Raw genomic sequence first — 27,009 nt, forward strand, 5'->3', positions numbered from 1 at the left:
CATTTCTGAATGCACATAGATAGTTTAAGTATCAGGTAATTATGTTATATATTTTCCTTAAAGATTGAGAAAAGTAACAACAACAAAAAAAAACAATTGGTTAAACCGTATCTTTACTATGATTTGGACAAGATTCCGCAAGCATATTATTTTAAGCACCTTTTAAAATGTGGGTCTTGTTAATAAATTATATACACTTGTACTAGGGACATTAAAAAACAATAAATGTAAGGATACATGTTGTACATGTCAATTCTATAAGCATATTGGTTGCATATATTTTTTCCCTCAAGACTTATCTATTCAAATTAGGTTACTGTGTGCTTGTACATATACACATGTTAATAACTTTTAATATGCAACAAGTGATACCAGTTATACATCTGGATTTTAGATGTGTTGGTGTTGATTTGTAATTCGATTCTATGCTGATTATCAAGTAAAAACTTTACAAATTTCATGCATATACATAACCTGCACTCCTATTCCCGTCTGAGTTGGGGTCTTGTCGGACAACAAGGGGGGTTTTTAACGACCTTAACTACCCATGAGGGTCTTGCGCGGTCGGTCTTGTCGGTGCGTTTTCTTTGATTAGATCACCGGTAAGTTTATTGATTATAAAAATCGGTCTAGATCTTTAATGAAAATATCCAAATAATGAGAGAGGAAAGAAATTCATTTGTAATACTTTTTCCGTCTTAATGAAGAAAGCTTTGTGTTTATCGTATCATTACGACTTTAAAATATACAGAATTTTTTTTTTGTATCAGTCTTTTTTTTTTCAACTTTCCCATATAAGGGGAGATTACTCGAGAATGAGAATATAATTTACTATTTTGTTTTGTAGCAAGAAACGAGTTCCGTGACCGAAGTTTTTCTGTGTATTTTTAGATAGCACATCCTGAGAATTATCTTCTCTGTATAATATTTCATCTTAAAATTTCATCGTTTTTAGTTTTCCTTCTATAATATAAGATTGGGTTTTCCATGGATACTCTATACATAATCTGATAATTTTATACAACCTTTAAAGTTAATAAATCTACCTTACCTAGACTTTACTATATTTTTTAAAACAGCATGCTATAAACAACGTTTTGGCAAATTACTAAAAATTTCTATCGATTGTAATTTAGACCCCGGATCTACCTTAATGTCATTTTTCAGGATACCAAGCAGGGAGTAAATCACAATGAGCATTCATTCGTTATGTATAGCAATTAAAATTCTTTGGTGGACAAATTTCTCGTTGGCAAACATGCCACCTTTTAATTATATATGAATTGTTTAATTTGAAATTCACATCCTGTCAAGTTTCATATCTAATTAATAATTATCGAACATAAACAGCATTTTGTAATTAATAAAATAAAGAACCTACAGCATCGTAAATATTTATATCAATGCAAATTACTTATAACTGTTTTATTGGAAAAACAACTAAGAAACTAAATTATAAGACATTTATAAAATAATTGTTTTCTTTCTACAGTACTGGACGGATCTGTATATTTTATTTTCCGGAACTGTACTAAAATTCTTTGACTTTCGTTTTGGTCATATTGTCGGAAGAGCCAAATGGTCAACCATTGGTTCTACTCTGTTATTGCCTCTTAACGATAACTTGGAAAGAGACGTCCAAAAGTGTTTATCCTGAAAGCAATAAAAACACTAAAACTAAAACACCGAATAAACTCATTCTAGAAATGTATAGATTTTAGTGAACGTATTTTGATTTTCATATATATTGTCTTTGTTGACATACATGTTTGTTTTTATAGTGATTAGGATTATAACACAATGTTGACTGCTGTACCCCTATTTTTGACATTTTTACCTTTTATGTCTGTTTGTTTTGTTCACACATTGTTGTCAATATAATGGAATTTTATGTGACTGTCATACAAGTGAGAGGTTTAGCTAGCTATTAAAACAAGTTTAATCATTTTTTTTTCCACATAAGGAAATGCCTGTACCAAGTCAGAAATATGACAGTTGTTTTCCATTCGTTAGATATGTTTGAGCTTTTGATTTTGCCATTTGATAAGGGACTTTCCGTTTTGAATTTTCCTTGGAGTTCGGTATTTTTGTTGTTTTACTTTTGTCTATGTCGGTATTTGTTTTATTAGTTTGTTCCTATGTTGTGTTACAACACCACCATCTTAGATTATGGGAGGATTGAGCGCTCAAAAACATATTAAATCCCGATGCATTCCGTATGTGCCCGTCCAATGTCAGGAGTTCAGTGGTTGTCTATTGTTGGTGTATATCATAGATGTTTTTTCGTTAATTACTTTGTACATAAATCCGACCGTTGGTTTTTTTTTCATTTGAATTTTTTCACATTATGTCATACATGTTTTTACTGTATAATATGGGCTTTGTTTATTGTTGAAGGTCGTAATGTGGACGTAATCGTTTACATCTTTGTTCCTCTATCTGTATGGGCAGTTGTCTCAATGGCAATCATACCACATATCCTTTTTATACTTGATTATGAGACATCATAAACAACAAATTTCACATTTGTATCCGTAGTTAATAGAAGTACATATTAAAACCTAGTAAACAGCAATTTTCAGACCGAAAGAATATAAACAATACCATACTTGGCAAGGGATGATTATCCATTGATCTAAATGTCTGTCGTACTTCTTTATAACTAGACTCACGCTAGCAGCCAGTAATCAGTTTGTCTACAAACCCAAAAGTTGCACAAGATTCAAACTTGATAAAAACGTATTAAAATAACTTTTGGGTTTATAGACTTATCTGAAAACTGGCTGCCAGATGAGTGGCTGCTAAATGAGTCTAGCTGCTTTATAACACAAATCACTTGACTAACTCATTCAATGTATTAATCACTTCATTTTGAATGCATCTTGTTGTCAAGGATTGTAGTATCGTGTCTTGCATGAAGGTCTGGATGCGGTTTACAGAATTGAGAATAATGGTCCAATTCTTGAGAAAAATGGGCAAACAAAATATAAAGAATTGAGAAAAATAGACACAGAAAATAAAGAATAGAGAATAATGAGGTTCTAAAATATAGAATAGAGAAAATTGACCTAAAAATTAAAGAATTCAGAAATGAATCCAGAACCTCTTAATATAAAAATAAGGAGATGTTGTATGATTGCCAATGAGACAACTATCCACCAAAGTTCAAATGAAGTGGATGTAAGCAATTATAGGCAACCGTAAGGCCTTCAACAATGAGAAAAACCCATACCGTATGGTCGGCTATAAAAGGCCCAGACATGAAAAATATGAAACAATTCAATTGTAAGTCTGTGAACATTGGGTTGTAATCTTAGCATAAATACCTTTGGATTCACTGTAACATTTTCATATGTTTGAGTACCAACTGACTTTGTTGGAGTAGCTTCAAAGTCAGTTGTTCTTAGATATTTGTTTTCGCTTGTTATTTTGAAAGTATCGTTGGTTTTCTTGATATCTTCCTTTCTGTATAATGCTGATATCTGAAATAAGCTCTTGTTAATATGATGTGAACCACGAATTATTTATTAACTCTTGTCATTTAGTGTGAACCACGAATTATTTATTAACTCTTGTAAATATAGTGTGAACCACAAATTTTTTATTAACTATTGTCAATTTGGTGTGAACCACGAATTCTTTATTAGCTCCTGTAAATATAGAAATAAAACTGGTCAAACAGGTTTCTGTCACCTTTCACTTGATTTGATTGGCTAGCAATAACTAGTGTTATCTTTGCAATAGGTATGAAACAAAAATAATAATGATTTCATGGTCCACACAGCAAACAGCCAAACTTAACATAGAGGGACGGTTGGCACCTTCAAACATGTTTAACCACGCCACATTTTGTAAATACCTGTCCCAAGCCAAGAGCCTGTAATTCAGAGGTTGTCGTTTGATGATGTATATCATATCTGTTTTTCGTTCGTTGCATTGTACATAAATTAGGCCGTTAGTTTTTTAGTTTGAAATATTGCATTTTCATTTCGGGGACTTTTATAGCTGACTATGCGGTATGGGATTTGCTCATTGTTGAAGGTCGTACGGTGACCTATAGTTGTTAACCTCTGTGTCATTTTGGTCTCTTGTGGAGAGTTGACTCATTGGCAATCATACCACATCTTCTTATTTTTTTTTTCCCAACAAAAAACAGGGGTGAACTCAGATGCTTCGAAAGATAAGCAGTTTCTGCTCCAAAGCAGTAGAGCCATGAACTCCATAATCGGCCATGCAAAGAAGTTTTTTTATAACTTCAATTATCAAAGTAAATCTATTGAATATGTATTGCTTAATGTATTATATTTGAAAGTATAATAAGAAAAAATGTTTATCTGCTTCATATCTATAAATATATTCTCTGAAATAGGTAAAGATTTCATTTTCATCCATTTGTCAACTTTTTTTATTACCTTTTTTCATGATTTTACATGCGACGCCACCCCTTGCAAATTGAAAGTTTTGGTTGATAAGTAAAGAATATGGTATATAAAAAATATTTCAGCAAAAATACTTTTGGGCGAAGGGTTGTTCCACTGTTAATTTTTCAGAAAACTGTCTTAAATCTTCCAGAATTCTGCAAAAAATCATATTTTTACGAAATTCACCAGCATTTAAGACGTCACAAAAACATCAATATTGACGGAATGGGTGAACATCTGTTTAAATTCAACCGAAACAATTGTTAACAAAATGTTTTCATCAAATTCTCACCACATCATCGCTGTGAACTAATTTCAGATTTAAAAAAATTATGAGTTAGTGAACCAACTACTTTGGAACACGTCCCTATTTGGGTTGCAATGGTTGAATTAAAGAAGGATTTCAAATAAGTAAAAACAAGTATTGACCATAGGACTACAATGTGCAAGTCCAAATTAGTGCCACAGAACAAAAACACTTTATATTTTCTTTCATATTTACCTTTGGAATAAAAATTAACGTCAATGTTGTTGTAACGAATGCTTGAATCTTCAGCCCTTGTAATAGGTACAGCAAATCTGGTCCGTAAGAATGGCCAATCAAATGTCTGAATATGACAGTAGATTATTTTGTCAGTATATATACAGGGAGGTTTTTTTCAATAAAGGTGGTGTATGTAAACAAGAGGCTCTCAAGAGCCTGAATCGCTCACCTGTATTTCAGAGGAGAAGATTTTTAAATGTTAGCAAACTTGATGAACAAATTGTGTAAAATTGTCTTAAAGGGCAATAACTCCTTAAGGGGCCAATTGACAATTTTGGTCATATTAACTTTTTTGTAGATCTTACTTTGCTCTACATTATTGCTGCTTACAGTTTATATATATCTATAATAATATTCAAAATAATAACAAAAAACTGCAAAATTTTGTTAAAACTACCAATTCGGGGGCAGCAACCCAACAATGGGTTGTTCGATTCGTCTGAAAATTTCAGGGCCGATAGATCTTGACCAATTAAATAAGTTTACCCCTGTCACATTTGCTCTTAAAGATTTAGTTTTTGAGATATAAGCCAAAAACTGCATTTGACCCTTATGTTCTATTTTTAGCCATGGCGGCCATGTTTGTCGATGGATACAAACTTCGGATAAAATTTATAAACAAGATACCCTAAGAAACATTTAGTTAAAGTTTGAAGGTAATTGGCCAAGTAGTTTCAGAGGAGAAGATTTTTAAATGTTAGCAAACTTGATGAACAAATTGTGTAAAATTGTCTTTAAAGGGCAATAACTCCTTAAGGGGCCAATTGACAATTTTGGTCATATTAACTTTTTTGTAGATCTTACTTTGCTCAACATTATTGCTGCTTACAGTTTATATATATCTATAATAATATTCAAAATAATAACAAAAAACTGCAAAATTTTGTTAAAACTACCAATTCGGTGGCAGCAACCCAACAATGTGTTGTTCGATTCGTCTGAATCTTGACCAATTGAACAATTTTACCCCATGTCGGATTTGCTCTAAAATTTAGTTTTTGAGATATAAGCCAAAAACTGCATTTGACCCCTATGTTCTATTTTTAGCCATGACAGCCATGTTTGTCGATGGATCGAAACTTCGGATACAATTTATAAACTAGATACCCTAAGGAACATTTAATTAAAATTCGAAGGTATTTGGCCCAGTAGTTTCAGAGGAGAAGATTTTTGAAATAGTTTACGATGACAGACGACAACAGACGACGACGACAGACACGGACGACGACGGACGCCAAGTGATGGCATAAGCTCACATGGGGCCCGAACCCCGGTGAGCTAAAAAGAGAAAATATTTCGTTTTCTCATGAAGTTTAAATGTAAATGATTATTTAAGTTATAAAAAAAAAGAGTTTAAAGCATCTTTAAGTCCAGATATACATGGAAAAACTGAAAAGATAAATCTTAGGAATGCGCGGAAATATGATGAATTTGCACAAAAGTTTTGAAGGTTTTAATTGTAGACAGAGAAAGCTACTTTTGGCAAAACTGCAAAATGTGAAGAAAAAAAAATGTGGTTTCATAATTTAAGTAACTAGTAATTTGCCCTCTAAATAAGTTGTAAATTTAAAAATATTTGATCGACAAATGACAATCGAAATAAAAAAGAAACAAATACTCTTGACATATGCATCCTAAATTTTCTAGACCAAATATTTCTGATGATTTTTTATCGATCATCTGGTCACAATCGGGATCTCACATCCGACCGATAAATTGGTGCTTATCGCGTACCACAAACGGGTACGTATAAAAATAAGAAGATGTGGTATGATTATCAATGAGCCAACTCTCCACAAGTCTACCGCACAGTCAGCTATAAAAGGCCTCGAAATGACAAATGTAAAAACAATTCAAACGAGAAAACTAACGGCCTGATTTGTGTACAAAACAATGAACAAAAACAAATATGATATATAGAAAAAACGACAACCACTGAATTACAGACTCCTGTCTTGGGACAGGCACAAACAGAATGTGGCTGGGTTAAAATGTTTGTGAGCGCTCAACCCTCCCCTAAACTTGGATAGTGTTGTAACAATACAACATAAGAACAAACTATAAAAATCAGTTCAAAAAGGGCTTAACTCATCAGATCGATACGTAGCATGCTTTCAAAATTAAATGTCGTTATCACATTTTTGCTTACGTTAGAATCAACAGAAAACTACCAAGTATTATTCCATTGTACACTGCCCATGTGATGTATCTACTTTCGTTGAAGTGACCAGGTGCTTTCCTCACCAGGTAACACACGTAACAACCAGCTAATAAAAGACATACCTCAGCTGAAAAATAAATAAACAGAACAACTTATATTCAAATGAGGAGATTGTTATTGATACAATTCGCCGTTTCAGAACCTAATGTATTCTAGGTAATATTTTCAAAAGCGTACACCAAAACGATGTGATTGGCTTACAATTTAAATTCAACCAATGACGTGACGTTGTTTTCATTTTTGGTACGAACAATGAAATTACCCAGAATGCATTAGATTCTGAAACGGCGAATTATCAACCAAAGGAAAAGAATGTGCACAACCATTCACCGCACGGCCTTCAACAACAAAGAAAATACATATCGTGCAATGAAAGCTTAAATTTTTTACATGACAAAATGCGGAACAACTCAAAAAAAAAAGCTAACGGTCTGATTTATCAAAAAATATATAGCAGACATCAACCATAGAAAAAATAAAAATAAGGAGATGAGGTATATTTGCCAATGAAACAACTATCCACTGAAGTTCGAATGAGGTGGATGTAAGCAATTATAGGCAACCGTATGGCCTTCAACAATGAGAAAAACCCATTACTATATAGTCTGCTATAAAAGACCCCGACATAAAAAATATGAAACAATTCAAGTGAGAAAACAAACGGCCAAATTTATAACAAAACAATTTACGAAAAACAAATATGACCGACATGAACCAACAACAACCACCGAACTACAGGCTCCTGAATTGGGACAGGCATATAAAGAATGTGGCGGGGTTAAACACGTTTGTGAGCGCTCAACCCTCCCCTAACCTGGGACAGTGGTGAAACAGCACAACATAAGATCAAACTATAAAATTAGTTGAAAAGACTTGACTCATCAGATCGATACAAAGCAGAACAATCAAACAAAAACACAGACCGGACGTTGCAGGGTATTTATCGATCCCTCTGGATTACTGGCTCCTATTTTGAGACATGCTCATACAAATGCGACAGGTTTGAACATGTATACTAGCGCTCAATCCTCTCTCTAACCTTTGACAGTATTGAAACAATATGTTCATGCCCATTTGTCTAAAAAAATATGTTTTTATCTCGTATCTAAGTTAAATCATATATTGCAACAAGCCTATCATTATGCTCATCCCTCCCCCCCAAAAAAACAGCAAAATTTTATACTATAATATGATGTGCAATAAATCATTGTGTGTCTCTTTCTAATATTAATATGACATAAGCTAAAGTAAAGGGTTAGCTTTAGCTAAATTTCAACAAATAATTATTTGAAGAAAGTTGCATCCACTTTATTACTTTGATATTATGCGAATCAAATATGAGTGTTTTTTAAGTACATACCACACTGAATAGCATAAAGCCAATAGCCTTTGAAACAAACATAATATGTTAGTTTATTTGAAGTTTCCAAAGTTTTTGTCGTGCCTTTCTCCGATATCGTCCAGGCTAGGACGTACACAGTTACAACACACATCGGCGGTAAAAATCGTTTTAAAAGTTCTTTGTCTGGTAAATGTACCCTTTGTAACTTGCTTGCTGGTCGGAAGATAATAGCTATTCTGAAAAAAATAAACAAATAAATAGCAAGTGCCTATAACTATTTATTCGTTTTAAATATTCTTTTTAGTTAGTTTTTTTTTTTTTTTTCTGTCATAATTTTATTTCGACACTTTTTTTTTTAATTTGAGAGTAATTTGGGATGTTGTGCTATTTTCAACTTGTATATCAATGACTTGACTGTTTTGTACAAAAATACTTCTTCCATTTGTCATTTGTCAGGAATACGACGTTTCATTTGTAGTTGTTTTAGTGTTACTGTTTTAAATAATGGGAGGTCTTTAAGGGGGAAGTTTAAAAGATTATTCCAATTATTTCTTTTTGTACTGACTGGTTTACACTAATATATTTTCTCTCAATGCAAGCTATGAACAATTTATAAATGTAAATTCACGAGTACACAAACATACCTCCATGTCTTTATTACTAGAGCACCATACATCAAGTTAAAACCTATATGATACACCCAGATCTGTGATATACAGAGAAATCTTGAGGCTTTTGGATAGGCAAATAATCCCTAAAATTTCAGAAGAGTTCAATATTTTTCATCGTATATTTCATTATTGACATAAAAGCGTTATCTTTTTTCAGGAATCAGTTCAGGTTTTGGAAATTAAGGATGTTCGCTCCTCTTGTTTTTGAATTTTTGCCAGATATTCGGAATCCTCTGGTTTTATCCATGTAATGCCAATACAAATTTTGCCCACTAACCTTTACTTTTCTTTTCATAATTTTATTTCGTATAGTTTGAAAAACCATTTTTCAAAATCTTGTAAAATCCTTGTTATTTTTTCATAGTTTTTGAAATAAAAAAGGTGCCAATGTTAAATGTATGAAAAATCTAGAGATAATTATTTCCCGCTAAATTTTCAATGGCTTATATCTCGAAAACAAGCACACGGACCCTTCATTTTTTTCTGCTGTTTTAGTTTCTTTAATTATATACTATCAATTTATAGCATTCTTTTAAAAAGCTTGTTATTTTGAAACAGAGCAGCGAACATCCTTAAACCAGAAAAAAAGATGATAGTAAAGCTATCCATATTGCCATACAAATGCAGTGATGGGGTATCAAGTAGATGGCAGAAAAGTAGACGCAATTAAGATTTCATTCCAAATCAACAACTATAAACGTCTTCTGAAAAGGTTACTGCACATGGAATAATTGAGATAATGACACTTTTCCTGTTTTATCAAAACCAATTGCTCTTTTTAGAACAAGAGAAAAGATAGAATAATTATTTAATACTTTTATGTAAATCAGATGTAGTCGTCTCATATCTTCGTGGCTACATCTAACACTTGTAGAATGAATAAGTGGAAAAGGGAACGGCTGTAATGTATACCATAATTTGCAAATCATCGAATAAAATGTTCAAACATGAGGAATTTCCCCAACCTCTTCACACAAAGAGACAAAAAATTACTGGAGAGCCATATCTTTTGTTGTTGTAAAGATAAAATTAATTGGTTGCAAGCTTACACAGTAAACTATCACATTGAATAATCAATGATAGCTACCAGAAAAAATAATGTATGGGAAATCCACAATTTGGTCGCTTGAATTCAAAAAGCAAAACAGTATTATAAATCTATCAAATAACATCCCTTAAATATTTATAAGACATTAGTCTGTCATACACCAGTATTCCTATTTCGGAATCGCGTCGTTCGAATTTTCTTTACGGCTTCAAATGTCTTGCATTTCATGAACAATTACAAAATCGTATCATTCTGAGATATTTTTATTAATAGAAGTATTCCCGTAACAGTGTGGACAACTGTAGTACTTTTGTTGTTAATACTACTGAATCATTTACCTTTAACTTGTTTGTCGTCGGCTATCGATAACAAATGATTTTACGCTCACGCAGTCTGACAGAGGCCCTCCAGTGAGGATTTAGATAAACACTTGTTACACATTTCGATACATAAACTGAAATTGTTGATCAAAACATAAAAAAAAACGCAAGTAAAGAACGTTAAAGTATTCAATATTAATTAAAGCACAATGGTTATTCCTGTACTAGTTTTTCGAATTATTTGAGTCAGGCGTTGGGAACCTTTGGTGACCCCACAGTTAAAATGTCTATAATAGATACGACGTGATAAATGAGCGTTACAGACGAACGTTCACCTAATTTAACCCAGTCAATGGGAGAATTGAGCGCGCCAAAAAATGATCTCGTCCACACTGTTATGAAAACGATACTATTTAGACATAAACCAAAGCCAAACCCCGAAATATATGTTGTTTAAAATCCCTACATTTTCAATGTTTTTGGTGTTTATGTGATACAATTGATTATAATTATAGAAAAGGAAGGAAGAGGGGGAAAAAATTCCAAATGAGTCACTAATGAAATAACACAAATCCATCATTATAAGATTAGTATACCTACCGTACTGCATACTAGTGCTCCGCCTACACACATAAGCAACAAGAAAATCGGACTTCCGGTCTTTATTGCCTGGTAACAAAATATTTTTTTAAAAATCAAATCCTCTTAATAAGAAATTTTATTCTTATTTTTTGATTTTCTCATTTTATTTTTAATTTATTATTTTTGTTTATTGTATTGCCTGTCAGTGGTGTTTTTGTTGAGCATCTATTCGTCGTTCTGCGTTATTTTTTTCATATTTTCATTTGTGTATCATGCAAGGCTACAAGAATTTTGTGATTAGCAAGGTTTTCATAATAGTATCTTCAAGATTGTAGAAAATTGAAACATATTTGATTTTTTTTTTGGGGGGAGGGAGGGTTCTGTATTTTTTTTGTCTTTATTTTTTTTCTATATTTTACAATATAACATAGTCCCTTTGCTTTCTATGTGAAGTTCTTCAATTTAAAGCATTCATAGTTATTTTGTCTTAAGTTCAAGTAAAGTGACAGCAATTTCATACAAGGGTATTACCTTACCATGTATTGCGCTGAAAAACTCAGCTGAACTTTAATTGCATATAAAAGAGTACTTGTTCCAGGACCTTGGGAAGTACCAAACGTTGGTACTTCAGATCTGAGAAACAGGCAAAATCTACCCTTTATTCTAAATATTATGCAATGTTTAATCAATATTATCAGACAAGAATTGTTCTTCTATGATCACCAGTAATACAGCTTTCATTTGATACCAAAAGTACCAAAATATTCTATATAACTAAGTATTCAAAAAGTTACAACTGTGCGTTATATATATATATAACTATACTATTTGAAGGGCATGAATACAAATTAATGATTTAATTAGATCAACCTTTTATCTTTCCATAGAGTATTTTTCAGGCGAATTGAATCTAAATGATCGAATAAACAAAAGCAGTTGTTATGGGACTTATAAGTATTTAATTGATAAAAAAGCAAATGCATTGTAATTATTCGTTCAATGATTATTCGTTCAATAATGAAATTTCTTTGTCGTTAAGATTTATAACACAGAAGAAATCGTTGCTGCAAAAAATAGTAATGACCATAAAAACTTACGAAAATGTAATCAAAATGCAAAATCTATATCTACCATTTTCGCCTCTTAAATTAGAGAGTTTCGTATCTATTTTTTAAATTCAACTGGGTATCCTACAGCGGAGACTAATTTATCCGATTATAACGAATAAGAAGAACAAAACAAAAAGAAGAATCGTATTAAAAATTAAAAACTAATTGTTCAGAGAACAATTGAAGGTCTTTCCACATCAATTTTCTAAATAATTGATAAGAAGCTTCTTCCGGTTTACTCAAAGTTACTTTTGGCGTCCAATCATAGGTTTCTTTATACTGATTCAATAAATATATGATTTCTATATATTTTTGCCTGAAATATGGGAGACAATTGCCAACTTCCGGATTAGAAAATGTCATTTCCGGTCTCATATGATAGCTGTATTTACACTGATTCCAAAAATACATGGTTTATATACACTTTTGCCTGTAAAAAGGGAGAAAATTGGCTACTTCCGGTTTAGAAAATGTCACTTCTGGTCTCATATGATAGCTTTATTCACACTGATTCCAAAAATATATAGTTATGTCTGTACTAAGGGAGATAACTTGCTACTTCCGTTAAAGAATGTCACTTCCGGTCTCAAATGATAGGTTTATGTATGCCAATTTAAAAAATATATGGTTTCTATGTACTTTTTCATGAAATAAGTGCAAAAATGACTACTTCCGGTTCACTCAAGGTCACTTCCGGTTGACATTTTTTAAGAGCAAAAACAAGCAGAAGTCAAAATTGAGAAGATGACCTTGACGTGACCTTCACCTCATTTTCTAAGTTAGGACCAAAAGACCTCAAATAAAAAGACTGTAGGTTTATACGGCTTACGGTTTATGAGTTACAAAAACATAACGACAAATTTATTTGGTAAAGGTAGATAACTCCTATAAGATTTCACCGGATTACTTCGATCCAAATCAGCCAAATTTCTAAAAAATGTAACGAACATATCAGAAAAATAATCTTGTAGTTATGTTTTTTGGTTACGGAGGAGATACACTAACAAGAAAAACAGTGTTTTGGGAGATAACTCTTACAATAAAAACATCTTCGGCTTAACAAGATGAGTTTTAAAAGTGCCATTACTGTTCGATATAATATCCAAAATATTTAAGTGGCATCTTGCGAAACAACTTTATACCGCAAGAAAAGGGTTTGGCGGAAGAAGAATAAAAAATAATCAGAACAAAATGAATAGGTCTTTCCACGGAAAAGTGGAAAGACCTAATAATTAGAACAAATACAATAGCTCTTTCCACAGAAAAGTGGAAAGACCTAATAAAAGTTGTTCCGTTTTTTTAATCGATAATGTTTCTGTTTGTCTAAATTATACTTTCATCTTATCTTATAATTAATACAGTGAAAATAGTTTTCAAAATGAAACTTAAACACGTACATTTACAATCCATCTAAATTCTTATTGATCTCCAATAATTAAAAGGTGGAAAGAAATGATATTAATTTGAAAAGGAAACATCAAATAAGATGCTGTTTTTTATTTACTTTTTATCTCCAAAGATTGATGAATATGTTTTAGCAGTCTCATACATGTATTATAACCTTTTGAGAATTTCCACTTTTTTTTCAAATAAAACTATCAGATAAAAGTTTTTTTCCTGGTCAACCAAATACGATTCATATAAGAATGGCACATTTATCTATACTCTTTTTTTTCTTTGATGATAATTCTAAATCAGATATAGAGAAGGAAATAGAGCTTTGAAGGCAACTTATGTACATCATTATTTGGCTCAAAACGTTGTAATCCTTTAACAGAGAGGCGAAAGATAACAAAGGGACATTCAAACTCACAAGTCAAAAATAAACTGACAACGCCATGGCTAAAAAAGGAACAGACAAACAGACAAACAAACGTATACAAAACACAACATAGAAAACTAAAGACTGAGCAAATCACTTTAAAACACTTTATTCTTTTTAACTTTGAGGCAGGAAGGAAACGCGCAGACAATAATGACTGTGGCTCGGCGGTTTTGCTTCAGTCATAATTATCATAACTGTGACAACATTACTTTGCGTATTAAAGATGAAAACAATAATGTCTTAACAACATTTTCTTTGAACAAATAATTACTGTCTTTTGCAGCCATTTCTAACACATACAGACAATCTATGTTAGCGTTTTAGGTAGGTATCAATGCATCTAAGATTTGCTCTTTAGCAGTGGGGAAAGTCATGACTCCTAGTATTTTTTGGTTTCAATGTTCAATAGTTTAATGTTGGATGTAACACGTCTTCTGATTGGCTGAAAGTTTCTTGTCTATCAGTTCATAGACATAACTTCGTCATGTGACCGTAACGTCATCAACGTTTTTGTCATGATTTACTCCTTGAAAATGGAATTTTGAATTAAATTATAAGGAATGACTGTATTATTTTTTTTCTGTCTATTCGAAATAACCTAAAACATTACGTTTTTTCTTCATAGTCAAAAAAAAATATTAGTCATTCCTTAAATATTTACTTGTTGGTTATATCTGTAAAAAGGGGATGTTATAGTATACGCAATGAAACAGCAGCCCAATACTGAATTTTCACATGTTTTGTTCGATCTATTTTTTCGATATCCTATTATTTTGTGTACTTTTGTCTTACCTTTTACAATTAGTTTTTGCTATTCTTCTAATTCTTAAAATTGGCGACAATTTCTCAAACCGGGCAAAAATATAAGTTAAGTGATTGGTATTCTGGTTGGTACTAAGTCTAAATGTATTTCTTGGTTTTTTATGTTTAAAGCTTGCAGTGTCTTCAACGTTTACCCCACACCTATTTTATTCATGAAAATATTTTTAATTCATAAAACATGAATAATTACCAATTCATTCTTGAAGACAATAGTGATGACAGACAGAATTCCTATGGAGAAACACGTCAAGAGAGTAACCAATAAGACCGGGAACCTGAATACAAACATGAACTGGTAAAGGCATGGTGAATCATCAACACACTCCGTACAACCCTCTTTACAGGGTAGACATTTATACCGAGAGGTATCTGAAGAATTTTCCACTTCTAAACCACTGAAAGCTTTAACCTGAGCGTTTACATTTGGAAAGTAGTACCCTTTGCTGCAGACACACTGATAAGCACCTCTTTTAAAACCTCGTCCTTTCAGAAACAAACACTAAAGGAAAAAAAAATATCGCAGATTAAGATATGATTGAATAAAACTTATTAGTATTAGAAGTGAGTCAAATTCTGTCTTAATTGAAAGAAAAGTTTTAGATTATCTTCATTGTGCCAGTAACTACTGTCAATGGCATTACTCGTTATTTTTTTTTACAAAATTATCTTGTTAATATGAAGACCAACTAAGCTAAATGCTTTCTAAAGTTAAAATAATTATACACTATAAAATAATAATATTGGTATTGTACTTTGTTAGCATAATATATAGTAATATTAACAAGATTAAATAAACTTTTTATATATGTTATACATACAGTATTATGAAAGGTAACCTTGTATTTTCAGTGGCCGACGGAAACTTTAAAATTGCTAAAAACAAATTGCAAGTAATACATGTACCTCAGTTGTCACAGGACATGCATGTGTTCCTCGGAATACGTCCAGAGCACTATAACTACTGGTATCTGGATCACACTGATTGATGTCGATATACGTTAGCTCTATATCAACGGAAGCTATACCTCTAGAATAATAAATAACCATATATAAGGTGAAAGGGTTAGAAGATTTAGAAATTTAGAAAATGGTTTAAGTCTAATTAATAACAGGAGAAAGTAGAAGCTGATTAAAAGCACTTTTTTCTTCGGGACAAAATTTATTTCTGAAACAAATTATTTTCTTTTCAATAACTTACAAAAGCAAAATCAATAATTTTTACTTATTCCAATAGAAACAAACTTTATTTTGTTTTCACGAAAAGATGAATGGTCGGTGCTAAACATTGAAAACACATTACAAAAAACTTGAATTCAAATTGACACAAAATGAAATCAAGTGGCAATTACATTTTAGCAAGAACTGCTTTAAATTTGTTTTTATGCAAAATGTGAACAGAAACATACAGTCGTAAACTGTGCAAGTATTTAACTTAACCACAAACAAGTCTGTATATCTCTCTGAAAATAGGCGCGTACGACAGACTCTAAATCGGCCCAAGTTTTCACTGGTGTAGAAAATAAAATAAGTACCGATCATTAGGTTGTCTGCATATTGATATTATAAAATATCAGCGGCGAGTCACATTATGAAGCTTTTCGTCGAGTGAGTGCAGAGAACGAGTTTAAAAAGGCTTCATATTGTGTGGAGCAGCTGATATTTTACAATATCAATATGATGAAAATCTGATAATCGATTTATCGGATTGTATTTGTGTATTTTGCATGACAGGAACAAGTGTTTTTCTTTGTTTCACCAGCAAACCGGAAGATGACGAGATAAGTTCGGGTCAAACTTATCAACGTCGGTTCATTCATTATGACGTCGGTGATATGTCCGGGTCAAAATTATTAAGGCCCGGGTCAACGTATTTGACGTCACAAAGCCGTGATATGTAATTTTATGAAGATCTGAGCAGAGTGATATAGACAGTGGGAACACCGATAAATATAGATTATAACATGGCATTTTTCATATCAGACTCCTTATCAGCCCTGGTCATAATATCAGCCCGAGAGCCGACAGGTGTTTTTCACTAAAATGTACCACTGAGGTTTATTTTCCGGAATTTTGCAGAATGACGTCGAAATGCTTTGCGATAACGTTAAAGAAAGGCATGCGATATTAACCGGAAGCAGTTGATATAAACCGGAAGCAGTTGATATATACCGGAAGCAGTTGATATATACCGGAAGCAGTTGATAACGAAAGTCATATCATACGGCTAAGACAATTCTTCAACTTTAATGAATAAATATATGTAAAAATTAGTTTTATCAAAGGATACAATTATACCATTATTTTCTATAAGTATATGATAAAACAAAATATCTGTCATCAACAGTACCAAAAAAAAAACCAATAACATTAAGGATGTTTTCTTCTGATGTTTCAGTCTCGTTGAAACCTTGTTCGGGCATGATTTCCGAAACATGTGATATAAGTGGAAAATATTAATGAATTCAAAAAATATTATATCTAAACTCTGTGAAAAAATTATGTACTTACAATTATTAGTTGTTTTGGAGTAATAAAATTTTCAAATTTTATAACCAATCCGGTCAGTGTCATCAGCCAAAATGTGGAGAAAATGGGTGAAGGCTACATAAAATGATTTTTCCAAAAATATGTACATCGCATATCATTTTAGTCTTTTCAAAATTCTTTGATATGTATTTTTTCAATCATTTACAACAATGAAGTTGAAAAAAAAAGAGAAAAATCCCAAATTTACAGAATTGACAGCATGGTCAATTTGAAACGAAAAAGCAACAAAATTTTATAAGACTTTCTAATATCAACACCAACATATAGGTTTTTTAAGTTAAATTTATTCAGATTGGTCCACTCCATTTTAAGTGAAAGTATGAAAAAGAAGTTTATAAATGTGAAACTGTGATATTTTTCATGATATTAGCCCAAAAATGGGTAAAAATTTATCAATATAGGAAAATCATTAAAAATTGGATACTTTCAAATGGCCGTAGCAAAAAAAGAAGTGCACCACCAAATGATTTTCTTCTTCATCAACTACTTCCTTACAGTCATATAAACCCACAAATCAGGTTAAGAAAAAAAAGTTTAATTCTAGAAATTTTTGGCCCTTCAGAGGTGTACATCCTTTAGATAAGACAACCGCAGACGAGCTATTGTTTAATATCGCTTTTTTTTCTATCTTACTTTTAACACTTACTGAAACTTAGGGTTTCCAGTTAAATCCAGTGAAAATAAAGGCGATGTAAATGTTACCATCCAAATATCCCCACCTCCACAGTCAAAGTACGGTTTGGTCCAATGACCGTCTTCTATCTTGGCTGTCAGTAAAACTGTCTCTTTTTCTGGTAACGATGTATTTCCTGACCTGAAACAAAGCAGACATTACTTGACTGTCGGGTAGCTTGGTGAGTTTTTCTTAATTAATTTTAAAAGATTGACCTTTTCATCACTTTTGATTTTATATTTGTTTTTTATACAACTTATTTCACATCTAGACTGACGCTAATAATACCATTGACGCACTTTATTCAGTGCATTAATGAAATTTCCGGAATTACAATAATTAATCATTATTATTGTATCTTTAATTGCCCATGTGGTAATCATGGTAATTGAATTGATTCTTTTTTATAAAACCCAGGTAAAATAAACCAACTGGAAACTTTATAAGTTTGCATAGAAAGGTGTTGGCTTATTTATTTACTCTGTCATTTTAACGCTCGCTTTGTATTTATACATATCTGGCATTTCCTGTTTTCTCCTCTAATTGTTTATGATGAACACATGGTGAAGGAAACCCCAGAAATGAACAGTCGAACGCGGTAAATTAAGTACTGTTTACTTCCATTACAAAAAAATGTTATGACGTGTATTAACAGACTACGAGATTTTGCGGTTATTTTTAAGACCATATTGTTATTTCATAACAGGAGAAACACGAAGGATTTCACTCGTGCAACATTCAGAATAGCAGTACAAAATGTATATGACCCTTCCAAATCACAACAACTCACTCGGAAGTTTTTGGTTTCAATTGGTTCGTTTTGCTTAATTTTCGTGTAGTGTTTTGTGGACAACTGTTTGTTCTTTTGTTATTCCACGAACAACATCCTGTTTAAGATTTAGGTATCGATCTCCTATTACAGTCCAAAACGGGTTCCTTGTCCTTTATCTGTTTGGCCTCAGTTACCCGTATTTTGCAGGGGAGTGATCAAAGCCTATCCAAACTGGATTTAATAAAAAGCAGTTTTAAATATTACACATGTCTTCTTTATTATTTTTTAACAGAATGTACTTGCTGGTTATTTGATTCAGTCGTTTTTCATCACAAAGGTTTTGAAACGCGCTTCTACTACTCTGGCGTACAACATTTTAAGCCTGTATCTATTATGATAAAAATAAGGAGATGTGGTCTGATTGCCAATGAGACAACCATCCACCAAAGTTCAAATGAAGTGGATGTAAGCAATTATAGGCAACTGTACGACCTTCAACAATGAGAAAACCCATAACGTATGGTCGGCTATAAAAGGCCCCAACATGAAAAATATGAAACAATTCAATTGAGAAAACTAACGGCCTAATTTATAACAAAACAATTTACGAAAAACAAATATGACAGACATGAACCAACGACAACCACTGAACTACAGGCTCCTGACATGAAGAATGTGGCGGGGATAAACATGTTTGTGAGCGCTCAACCCTCCCCCTAACCTGGGACAGTGGTGTAGCAGTACAACATAAGAACAAACTATAAAAATCAGCTGAAAAAGGCTTAACTCATCAGATGGATACAAATAGAAATACATCTAACAAAAACACAGAGTGAACGTGGACGGGTACTTATACATACCCACTACAAAAAGACACTAAGTACAGATCTGAGAGTACTCGCAGTTACTGACAGCTAGTTCAAAGCCAATAACAACTAATAAAAAAATCATGTATCTAAGACTAAAATATCAATCAGTACACATCCAACATCCAATGAATTTAGTGTAAAGACGTCATTAACAGTCAGAAAAAAAAACATGTCCTTGTGCAATGCCAAACTATAGGTATCAACAGATTGTAGTACCGTGAAAGTACATATATGTAATATTTAGTATGATTTTAATTTACTGATAACAAAATCAATATTTATACCAATAAAAACAATATTCAAAGATTTAATTACAGTGTTGAATAGGTAACCTTTTATGATAAGTTTATTTAAAGACTTGATAAGTTGACCCGGATCGTATTTCAATTTCCGGGCTCGGTTTACAACATCACCGTAAAATTAAGGATGTGCTATTCCGTTTGAAATAAGTTTTCTACAGGTATAGCAAAACTTGCAGACCAAATCTTTGTATCTATGGAAGAATTTGGTAAAGGTTTTAAGTAACTTGTGGTAACGAAATCCCTGACTTAATAATTTACTAGTAATGCATAGATTTTATTTATTCTTGGTTTATTTGGAAGCTTTCAGGTAGCCAGTGCTTGCACTTATACTTTACATATAACATTAAGGTCTCATACAAAATAAGATAATAAATTCTCTAAGAATTATGCTTGTTTCTTTTTTCACATGAAAATGTAAAGAAAAGTTTCATCAATAATTTAGCGCAACCACAAACATTTTTTTGTTCACTCTCTCAGTATAAAGATATATAGAGAGCTAAACAAATACTTTCTTAATCAGTTCAATAGTTTCCAGAATTTCCTCAAAAGTCATACGAAAATATGATGGAAATAAATTAAAGTTATCTACAGTTACAAAGTGGTTTTTTTTTTTTCAAGCGTAAAGAGGATAATGCTATTATCGGATGTCCTTTGCTATCGTAATATTTACCTTGATAAGGCTATTCCGTATCATATTTTGTTAATGATTCCGGAACATACACATTTACGTGTCTGACGATGCTTTACTTTTGCTCTTTCCTGGTAAAGAATCAAAATATTCATGTAATATGCCACGTACTCTAAAAATGTATTCGTCCTGAATATGCATCAAATATTTGTCACTGGACGATAAGCAACCCACAATCAATCAATCTAAAAATGTATTTTAAGTACACTTTAATGAATGATTTGATTTAATGAATAAACCTACCTGGATTTTGTTTTTGATACTGTTCTTGTTGTGTTTTCCCAGTTCCTGTTCTTCAAGTGATAATACCACACAGTTTTGTTGTTGTCTTGGTAAGTATATGATAAAGCTATATCATGGGCAAAGACAGTCCCATTCTTATGGAAAGCGTATGGAACAAACGAAGAATATTTAGAATATATCCCTGGCTCTATTGCTATTCCAGAACCGAATACAGCTGTTTGACCAATTACATTACTTTTTACTAAAGAGAAGAACATTTCATCGGTCAGTGAATCGAGTGAACCATTATTTGCAAGTAAATTTGATGTTAGGAAGTTTGACGTAAGAATTGCAGGAATGACGAAGGCTTCCCAAACTGTATGGTTAAAGATGAGGTCTAGCGTCTCCTCGGTACCACCAGTACAGGGACTTTGTTCTATTCTACTAACATATTCTAAAGCTAACTGGACTGCTTCCTTGTCAGCATCATCTGGTAAAAAAGTTGAAAGAAAGGAAAACAAGAGGTACTGCAAGCAAAGCTAACAAAATAATACCCACTCCGCCCCTTGCAAAGTCCTTGATTTGCTAAGGGGAAACATGGAAAAAAAACACATTTAGATGAAGAAATGATGTAGAATCATGCGAGTAAGAGTCGGTGAAAGTTTCACAAAATTCTGTCAAGCGGTTCTGGAGCATTTTTGGATACAAAAGTTGGACAGAAGGATGATCTCTCCCATAACTATATATACCGACCGTTTTAGAAAGCGGAGATATAATAAAGTATTTGGGGACAATTCAAGGTCGTAACAAACTTTCTCTAATTCTTCGTCAATTTATCCCTTTCTGCAACCATTGTATAAAAAAAATTTAATCAACGTGTGGTTCGTTCGATCTCAGTTCTTCATTGGTTAAAATCTGATTATGACGTCGAATTTTCTTGCTTTCCTCTGAATTTCCTATTGTGACGGCATGAAAAAAGGCGACCATGCCTGATGACGTCAAATATAGAAAGAACACATCTTTTTGCAGATCATTCAAAAAGATGGAATATGATGGCCTGCATATAGTTTGAAAATCATTAGAGAAACAGATTCCACCACCAAATCTCGTGTAATTCGATATTTATCCACTCTCGACAGTTAAATTTTAAATATTTAAAACGCTTGGCGAGACTCGCGTTTTAAATTTGAAAATTTAACTGTCTCGAGTGGATAAATATCGTATCACACTCGATGCAGTTGTAGAATCTATATTTATACAACACGTGTTCTGAATAAGATGACATAATTCTAAATTCATTTTTCAAGTTTTTGTTTAAATTTTCTAAAAGTAAAATAATATTGGATATGTTTTATTAATAAAAAGGCCAGAATTCTTTATTTAAGATTTAAAATACGGGGTGCATCGAAAATTTGGAACTAGATGTCATTTGAATGAAAATCAAACCCATTTTTTCCTGCTACAACTCTCGGAAAAATAAAGCAAACTTAAATGAAAAAATTATACTATTATTATTAAAGATTTGTAGTTTATATAACGTCAAAACTACTAGTCCCTTAACGCAAATGGTTGACTGTGGTATAGGAATATGGTCACAAATATTTACTCCGTCCCCCAGTAAAATCCATGCTAAAGTTGGCTGTTTTTTTCGGCAATGCATGATGTACCGGTTTATAACACAACCACATCCGGTTGGAATTGGCCTTGGAATTAGATGCCTCGTGTAGCGAGAGTGATACGCTCTCTGCACATTTAGGAACTCTTTCAACAGCTCTATGAGCAGTCCGTGTGTGTCATGTCGGTAAATAAACTCATCATAGATACCAGGATTGAAATTGTGTATGCCAGACGTGTGTTTCGTCTCCAAAAGACTGATCAGTGACACTCGAATAAAAAAAAAGTTAAAAAGGCCAAAACAAAGTACGAAGTTAAAGAGCATTGAGGTCCCGAAATTCCTTAAAGTTTTGCCAAAGACAGCTAAGGTAATCTATTCCTGAGGTAGAAAAGTCTTAAGTATTTCAAAAATTAAAAGTTTTGTAAACAGTACAGTTAATTTATAATTAATAGTATGACCATATCAATGATATTCCTTGTCAACACAGAAATGCTGACTTCTGGGCTGATGATACCCTCCGGGGGAACTCTCCCAGCAGTGGCACCGACCCAGTGGTTGTAAATAAACTCATTATAGATACCAGGGTACATGAAATAACATAGTGCCCTTGTTTGCCAGTGGCTTTCTTAATGTCTGTTCATTCCGGACGACTCAATTTACAGATCCTAACTTTAATAGAATAACTGTAATTGCCTGTACAAAGTCAGTCAGGAATATGACAGTTGTTTCCATTCGTTACGTTGGTTTATTCAATTTGAGTTTTGAGATGATGGATGGATGGATGCTTAACGTCCAGTGGCAAATTGATATGCATATTCAGGACGAAAACATGTTCATGTAATATGAATATTTACCCTGCTTTGTACTAAACCGGCACGCTGAGTCGGATTTATAATACCAATTTTAAAGTCTTTGATTGGACACGTCCGGGGTTCGAACCCAAGACCTCCCGCACTCAAGGCGTACAAGCTACCACGAGACCACCAAGGCGGTTTGAACTTTAAGAAAAAGCAAACTTATTTTTCAACCATACAATTACTTTCAAATTCTCAAACAAAACTCGTGATGGGCCCTGTCATTTTCATTGTTGGTCGTAGTTCTTGAAATAAATCTTAATGGACAAATATTTGATACAATTTGTAGGAAGAGTATATTATACTTTACACATGTAATAGTAATATGTTAAAGGAATATATCTCCCTCGTGAAGCTCTGATTCCTTGTCCAGATTTGGCTATACTTCAAACAACAGACACGGCTTCCTCCGCCTCATTTCTAGACGTATACCTCGAACTTGACATCAGTGGTCATCTCAGTACCAGTACCAGAATCAGTGACAAACGAGACGATTTTACTTTTGAAATTATATATTTCTCCAACCTTACCAGCAATATACCAACTTCACCTGCATATGGGATATACTTCCCATCTCATTCGGTATTCAAGAGCTTGCAACTGCTACTCAGACCTTATAAAATGTCACCAGTATCTGAGCAGAAAGTTGATGATCCAGGGTTATGTGAAAGATCCTTTTTCTAAAAAAAGTTCATCGGAAGATACCAAGACCTTGTTGATATATATCGTATCAACTTCACAAATTATACATTATGGTCTTGAAGTATAGATTCTAGGTACTGACGTTGTTTGTCATCTTAATCGCGTGTTATAATGTTCTTTTTATTTGTCTTTGTATATTTTGCATGGTCATTTTTGTATTCTTGTCTTTCATTGCTGCTTATGAACTTAAGCTTTTGTCTATATGCCATTGTGTTTTCTTTATATATAAAAAGAAGATGTGGTATGATTGCCAATGCGACAACTCTCCACAAGAGACCAAATGACACAGAAATTAACGGATAATTAATGGAATGCTATATGACAATCATATACAAGTGAGAGGTTTTGCTAGCTATAAAACCAGGTTTAATCCACCATTTTCTACACAAGGAAATGTCTGTACCAAGTCAGGAATATGACAGTTGTTTTCAATTCGTTTGATGTGTTTGAGCTTTTGATTTTGCCATTTGATAAGGGACTTTCCGTTTTGAATTTTCCTTGGAGTTATTTTTGTTATTTTACCTTTTTGGTCTTTTTTGGTTTTATCAGCTCGACATCGTTTGTATTGGGTTTTGGATTTTCAAACATTTATAAAGTCCGGAGTTCTGACGATCTTGCTTCGGAAGTTGGGACGATTATCTACCACTGACAATAGAAACGCGAGACTTGTGTATATGCATTTCTTAGGGTAGAACAAGTAAGGGGACAACCATTTGATATTCTGGGGGGGGGGGGGGGGGGGGGGGCAGGAGGATTTTGAAAATAAATAACTCAGCCTTGATAATAACAAAAATGAATGGTTTGTTCTGTGGTAGTTTGAAAATAAATAACCTGACCTACAATGTATTGAAAATAAATATCTCGGCAGGTCTTTTAAGCCATTTTATAAATGCTATTCAAAAGTATGAAATGGCCCCAGATTCCTACAAAATTCGTCTTTTTTCGTACTTTTTTCGGGAAAAACTTTCCAAATCTTTTATAATGCAATGTATAAATATTAATGTACTTGAAATGTCTGAAAATGGGTTTCATTTAACTAGAGGTATATTAACTCAGGAACATTTACCTCACTTTCATAAGTCATAGGGCTGTAACTAAATTGAGCCAAATGCCTCAGGTAGGAAATTTCAAAAACAAAAGCTTGTCTTCATATCAAATTGTTTTTACTTCGAATGCCTTGCAAGAAGCAAGTTCTGTTCACCCTCTGGCATACAGCCCCTGTTTTTCGTGATCCATGTTTCACATTTAATTTTAGTTTTCAGTGTTATTTGTCTATAATGTTTGCCGTTTTGTGTTTTATCTGGTCCAGCGTTTGTCTTTTGTTCATTGATTACCCTTCTTTATTCTCTTAGTGTTGCATTCCATTTGTAATTTTGTAATTTTTCTAAACTTGAGTTTAATTTTATTTAAGGACTTTTTATCTGATTTTACAAACTACATGAGTTTCAAATTGTATCTCAGTTAGGAACTACATCAAGTTTGTAATAGAAATGTGTTATAAAAACTTACCTGACATAGTTATATCAATGATAATCAACCCCTCTTAACTTAATTTGAGAACAAAAACACATAACTGACAGGTATATAAAAAAGATTTTCTGCAAGCCAAAACACTAAAAAAAAAACAAAAAAAAAAGCAGCCACATACTTAAGTTTCTGAATTACACTTGTTGCTTTATCTTACATATTGGTCTTTTGATGTTGTCCCTAAAAACTAAAAGTCTTACACTGAATCTATATATTTTGCTTTGAGACCAACATATTGTCTTCTTGTGGCCTTCAGCGGCTCCCAAAACCTTCTCCAAATTTTTTTGCCTCGCTCCGCTCGGCAAATATGTTTGACATTACTTTAAAAAGAGGCTTAGTTTCAGCCCCACTTTAATACTTTGTACGTATGCAATACCTGCAGTTTGGAATTCAGAAGATTCACTTCCACAGGATGATGATTAATTCTGATTAAATGATACATAATGATTTGACTATACACTTATTATCTATTTAGGAATAGAATTTTTTTTTTAAATTGTGTGTTTTCAAATATTATAAATATAATTGTGAAAATAAATAATCAGTCCTTTGTTTTAATGAAAATGAAAAACCATGCTTCATCAGTGCAGAAAATAGATAATCTCTTCTTCTAGTTCACAAAAATAAATAGCTGATCCAAAACAAATCCTCCTGGCCCCCACCAGAATATCAAATGGTCGTCCCCTAATAGCTTTTTTTTAAAAAGCTAGCCGTCTCATAGCTGATTAAAGTGGAAAATGTTTTCTCTTTGTTGTTTGATTCGTTTGGAATAGCCTTATATATATATATAAATTTTAGTAGAGTACAAATATAATAAAGGGCTTATACAATTTTTTAGAATTACCAATTCATTTTTTGGGGGAATGTATTAACACTGGAAAAGGGGGTTTGGGTGGAAAGGAGGGGGGTGTTAATGTCTAAACTAAAAGTTCTAAATGGTAAAGTTGAAATCACCCCTTCGTAAATTTTACTGTCGCCATCACGTGTTGCTTGACTGTTATTGAATATCCATTTCACAGATGATAGCGGATATGTTCCTAATGTCGTAACTACAATCCCGTCCCCTTTTCACGAATGTGACCTACCGAGTTAGACTTCATTCCGGGTTTGTACTAACAAGAACAAAACGACTTGTGCCACATGTGGAGCAGGATCTGCTTACCTTTCAGGAGCACATGAGATCCCACCCCAGTTTTAGGTGGGGTTCATGTTGGTTAGTATTTAGTTTTGAACTATTGTTTGTCTGTTTGTCTTTCTTTTTAGCCATGGCGTTGTTAGTTAATTTTCGACTTATGAGTTTGAATGTCCCTCTGGTATCTTTCGCCTCTCATTT

The 27,009-nt window shown here is 32.8% G+C and overlaps 1 protein-coding gene across 1 annotated transcript; it reads right to left on the bottom strand.

Annotated features, from left to right (window-relative positions):
• Positions 1-1,488: 1,488 nt before the first annotated feature.
• LOC127738799 (probable G-protein coupled receptor 158) lies at positions 1,489-21,526 on the bottom strand. The gene is made up of 11 exons (XM_052250176.1): positions 21,000-21,526; positions 18,099-18,266; positions 15,809-15,932; positions 15,096-15,404; positions 11,168-11,236; positions 9,173-9,282; positions 8,547-8,764; positions 7,115-7,253; positions 4,924-5,029; positions 3,327-3,482; positions 1,489-1,653 (listed from the first exon to the last, which is right to left on the bottom strand). The coding sequence occupies exons 1-11, from the start codon at positions 21,254-21,256 to the stop codon at positions 1,558-1,560; spliced, it is 1,752 nt and encodes a 583-aa protein (XP_052106136.1). The 5' UTR covers positions 21,257-21,526; the 3' UTR covers positions 1,489-1,557.
• Positions 21,527-27,009: the final 5,483 nt, after the last annotated feature.

The sequence above is a fragment of the Mytilus californianus genome, unplaced genomic scaffold, assembly GCF_021869535.1.
Source record: "Mytilus californianus isolate M0D057914Y unplaced genomic scaffold, xbMytCali1.0.p SCAF_4, whole genome shotgun sequence".
NCBI lineage: Eukaryota > Metazoa > Mollusca > Bivalvia > Mytilida > Mytilidae > Mytilus > Mytilus californianus.

What these genes read in the sequence shown, in the direction of transcription:
- LOC127738799 (XM_052250176.1), bottom strand. Translation starts at nt 21,256, where the DNA reads ATGTTCTTCTCTTTAGTAAAAAGTAATGTAATTGGTCAAACAGCTGTA. An exon ending in CATGTCCTGTGACAACTGAG is followed by an intron (nt 15,405 to 15,808) that starts GTACATGTATTA and finishes TTTTTCCTTTAG; the next exon opens with TGTTTGTTTCTGAAAGGACG. An exon ending in AGTTTTCTGTTGATTCTAAC is followed by an intron (nt 5,030 to 7,114) that starts GTAAGCAAAAAT and finishes TGTCATATTCAG; the next exon opens with ACATTTGATTGGCCATTCTT.